This window comes from Artemia sp. Qi Xiang Cuo, chromosome 6 (genome assembly GCF_049724085.1).
Source record: "Artemia sp. Qi Xiang Cuo chromosome 6, ASM4972408v1, whole genome shotgun sequence".
NCBI lineage: Eukaryota > Metazoa > Arthropoda > Branchiopoda > Anostraca > Artemiidae > Artemia > Artemia sp. Qi Xiang Cuo.
The window spans coordinates 24,328,262-24,332,576 of NC_142799.1; the positions used below are offsets into that span (position 1 = coordinate 24,328,262).

The following is a 4,315-nucleotide window of genomic DNA, read 5'->3' on the forward strand; positions in this document are numbered from 1 at the left end:
ATGAAAAAATGGCTAGTAGGTCTAAAAAAACCTAAATATTTCAGCAATATGAATAATTAACAATAATAACACTAGTACCAGAGGAAAAAAATTATATGAGAAAATAGTTTTGACATTTATATGGCTTTGTTTTTAAATGCAGTAACTGGTTTTAGATTTCTTTGAAAAAAATCTCATAGCTATAATTAGGGGACTTAATTCTATGGAATGTGAAAAACAAGGTAAAGAGACGCTTTTTACCATAAAGTTATTGAAAATGTGTAAGAAGACATGCCTGCCATGAAACTGAAACTAAAGAAAAAAATAAATAGATTTAGAGAAATTTGGACACTGTCATGCAGTGTCCTTTCTCTTTGCCAGTGTTCACTTCCAGAAGTTTAATGTTGGACTGGGATAACCACAGGGCTGACAAAAGAGCAAACTACAGCCCATAGTAACCAAAAGTCAAAAAACATATTTAAAAAAAAAATACACTGATTCAGGAATGATAACTATTATATTGGTTGTTCTTAAAAGTAAAAGTTAATTTCGAAAAGAAATCTATGGTGATTAAAAAAAAGCCTGAAGCACCTCTAAAATGGCATCAGATTGAAATGAAAAATATAACGTTGGAGTCAGTATGCTCAAAAACCTAGAATAAGGAAATTACAACTCCCTTCCTTGCACAACAAGGAAAACCACTTTTTTGCATGGGTAGCACTGAAAATTGACGTTGCAGTGTGAAGGGAAGACTTTCGATGTAAAGGAACATAAACGTAAGACCTGTAAAGGTGCTTTCACATTGCTACGTCATGCCTTTCACACTGCCTTATGCGTCTTATGTAACCTTTCACATCAAGAAGTTACGTTATGTTTTGGTCGTTATGTTCTCTTACGTTCGACGTAACGTAGGATTTTTACATAGCATAACGAACATAGAAAATAGAGTCGGGCTCTATTTTTACGTTACGTTACGCAAAAGTTTCAAGCTTTGTGGGATAAATGGACTCCCTTGATGAAAAAATAATTGACTTTGTCAAACAACGTCCTTTTTTGTACGATAAAAAGCAGATGGACTATAAGGACTCTGCAAAGAAGCTAAACGCTTGGTCTTCATTTGTTGAGAAAATCAACAAAGAATGTGGAAGAACTTTTCTTGGTAAGTTTCTTTGCTACTTTTCATAGGCAAAACTGGTTTAAGAAATGCTTTTGGGGGAGGTAGAAACCCCAGTTTTATGACTGGTTGCCACCTACATAATGTTCGTTTTCCTTTCATTTCCTTTGTTTCAGTATCTACATAGGCTAGTACTCTTTGTACCTTTAAAGCCTAGTAAAAGAGCCTTGGAAGGTGATTCCATCATAGCTCACAGTTATTATGGTGGTAAAGGTGCAGTGTAGCTCCCCCTGTAGTATAGGGTGCAGAGGCCCTACAAATAGAACTGCAATATACAGTAAGAAGTGTGTTGTTTGCATTCTGCTTCTACTGGATGTTTGCTGCAATCTGTGCAACTTTACAACCCAATTGATTGAATAATATACCCTTAGAAATAAGCTGTTTTTATCAGGGGGAGCTACACTGCACCTTTACCAAAGTTATTATGGTGGTAAAGGTGCAGTGTAGCTCCCCTGTAGTATAGGGTGCAGAGGCCCTACAAATAGAACTGCAATATACAGTAAGAAGTCTGTTGTTTGCATTCTGCTTCTACTGGATGTTTGCTGCAATCTGTGCAACTTTACAACCCAATTGATTTAATAATATACACTTAGAAATAAGCTGTTTTTATCTGGGGGAGCTACACTGCACCTTTAACAAAGTTATTATGGTGGTAAAGGTGCTGTGTAGCTCCCCCTGTAGTATAGGGTGCAGAGGCCCTACAAATAGAACTGCAATATACAGTAAGAAGTGTGTTGTTTGCATTCTTCTTCTACTGGATGTTTGCTGCAATCTGTGCAACTTTACAACCCAATTGATTGAATAATATACCCTTAGAAATAAGCTGTTTTTATCAGGGGGAGCTACACTGCACCTTTACCAAAGTTATTATGGTGGTAAAGGTGCAGTGTAGCTCCCCTGTAGTATAGGGTGCAGAGGCCCTACAAATAGAACTGCAATATACAGTAAGAAGTGTGTTGTTTGCATTCTGCTTCTACTGGATGTTTGCTGCAATCTGTGCAACTTTACAACCCAATTGATTGAATAATATACCCTTAGAAATAAGCTGTTTTTATCAGGGGGAGCTACACTGCACCTTTACCAAAGTTATTATGGTGGTAAAGGTGCAGTGTAGCTCCCCTGTAGTATAGGGTGCAGAGGCCCTACAAATAGAACTGCAATATACAGTAAGAAGTCTGTTGTTTGCATTCTGCTTCTACTGGATGTTTGCTGCAATCTGTGCAACTTTACAACCCAATTGATAGAATAATATACCCTGATAAATAAGCTGTTTTTATCAGGGGGAGCTACACTGCACCTTTACCAAAGTTATTAGTGTGGTAAATGTGTAGTGTAGCTCCCACGGTAGTATAGGGTGCAGAGGCCCTAAAAAAAGAACTTCAATATACAGTTAGTAGTCTGTTGTTTGAATTCTGCTTCTACTGGATGTTTGCTGCAATCTGTGCAACTTTACAACCCAATTGATTGAATAATATACCCTTAGAAATAAGCTGTTTTTATCAGGGGGAGCTACACTGCACCTTTACCAAAGTTTTTTTCAGCTGTGATGGAAATCACAGATTTGCCCTCAGTCTTTGGATTTTGTCTTTTTGCCATTGGATACTAGAGCAAAAATACCTTATAAGCAAACCTGCATGCCAAAATGCCACTTTTATCTCCCTGGCTTTTCAAGATAGAGTAAATTGCTGCCATTTGATTGATTTTTTTAAACTTCTGTAAGTGACCACTGATTTCAATATTGTACTATAATATAATGCAACTCTGAATACAAATAGGTATTAACATCAGTGGCATAAATTCAAGCCCCTAAAGTAATAACATGCTTAGACAATGAGTAGCTCTGTACTTCTTTATGATGCTATAAATGACAAGTTTTAAGTTTAGTAGATCAACATGGAGATCAATGTTTTGCAATAAATAAACTTAGTAGCCTATGCCAAAGCTTTTCAAATTGCAAATCCAGATTGTATCCATAGCTCCTAGAAGATTAGTGGTTATATCTAAACTTTACATAGCACTCTAACTGGCCTTTGCCATTGGATTAAACTTTACATAGCACTCTAACTGGCCAAGTTGTCTTTCATTGCAAGATGCTTCCTATTGCTGTTTATTTAATAAGTCTATTAGCCTATAACCCCAGTAAGCAATTAGTAGATTGTTTTCCCTCAACTTTTGTGGAAAAATCAATTTAACTACAACAAAATCCAAATCGATCTCAGTTTTAAATTTAACATTACTATTAAAGAAGGATTATAGGGGGAGGCGATTTATCCAGTTCATTTATTAGAAAATAGACAAAATGATACTTCCTAATACTGAACTTTTGAAAACTCAGACACCTCACGGCACGATATTTGTTATAAGTTATTTGCTTCTCTAAAATAGGTGTCTAAGAGGCAAATGTAGGAATAATACACTTTTTAGTGATCTATTTTTATAATTGCTGCCGCTTCGCGGCCAAAAATAGGAGGGCTAAGCTCCAGGTCCTGGTCCCTCCCAAGGTTTCAGCAAATGACACCTCTGCATTGTTTGAATTGTTACTTGTTTTACAGATATTTCTTTCATTGCAGTTGAGGACCTGATGAAAAGATGGACCGGCCTTCGGGAAAGATATTCTAGGATCAAGAAAAACTTGAAACCCCCAAGTGGATCTGGTCTAGCAGATGTCGACATAAAGCCGGGAGAGGTAAAAATGCTGATTGCGATGGATTTTTTGAAAGATGTGATTGTGCCTAGAAATAGAAAAACCTTCAGCAATGTTAATCAACCTAAGCCAATGATGACTGATTATACTGACGAGATCCAGCCATATGCTTCAAGTGATACTCAAGGAGAAGTTACCGAAATAGAATATGATAAAGAGATTGAACGTACTTTCATTATTTATTCCCCAGAAGATTTATTACAGGAAAGTTGCGATCCAGGGTCTGCTAACTTGTCGAAAGAGGAGAACCTACCAAAGGAATTCCCAGTATCACCTGGTCCTGTTCATCATGTTAAGAGAAAGAGATCAGGAGTCAGTACTTCTTCTAAAGTGAAGGAAGACAGCAGTGAGCTAGAGGAAACCCTGAAGAACTACCTTGTTGAAAAAATTTCTTCAAAGAGAAAGAAAGATGACACAAGTGGTCCCACTTCAGATCCAGATTTCATGTTCCTTCATGG

At 36.9% G+C, this 4,315-nt stretch overlaps 1 protein-coding gene across 1 annotated transcript in view; it reads left to right on the forward strand.

The window, feature by feature from the left end:
- Window positions 1-927: 927 nt before the first annotated feature.
- LOC148951017 (uncharacterized) overlaps window positions 928-4,315 on the forward strand; it is a 4,563-nt gene continuing 1,175 nt past the window's right edge. The window contains exons 1-2 of the mRNA XM_089090979.1: window positions 928-1,138; window positions 3,724-4,303. Coding sequence (XP_088947105.1) covers window positions 982-1,138; window positions 3,724-4,303 — 737 coding nt within the window. The 5' untranslated portion in view covers window positions 928-981. The remainder of the gene's footprint in view (window positions 1,139-3,723; window positions 4,304-4,315) is intronic.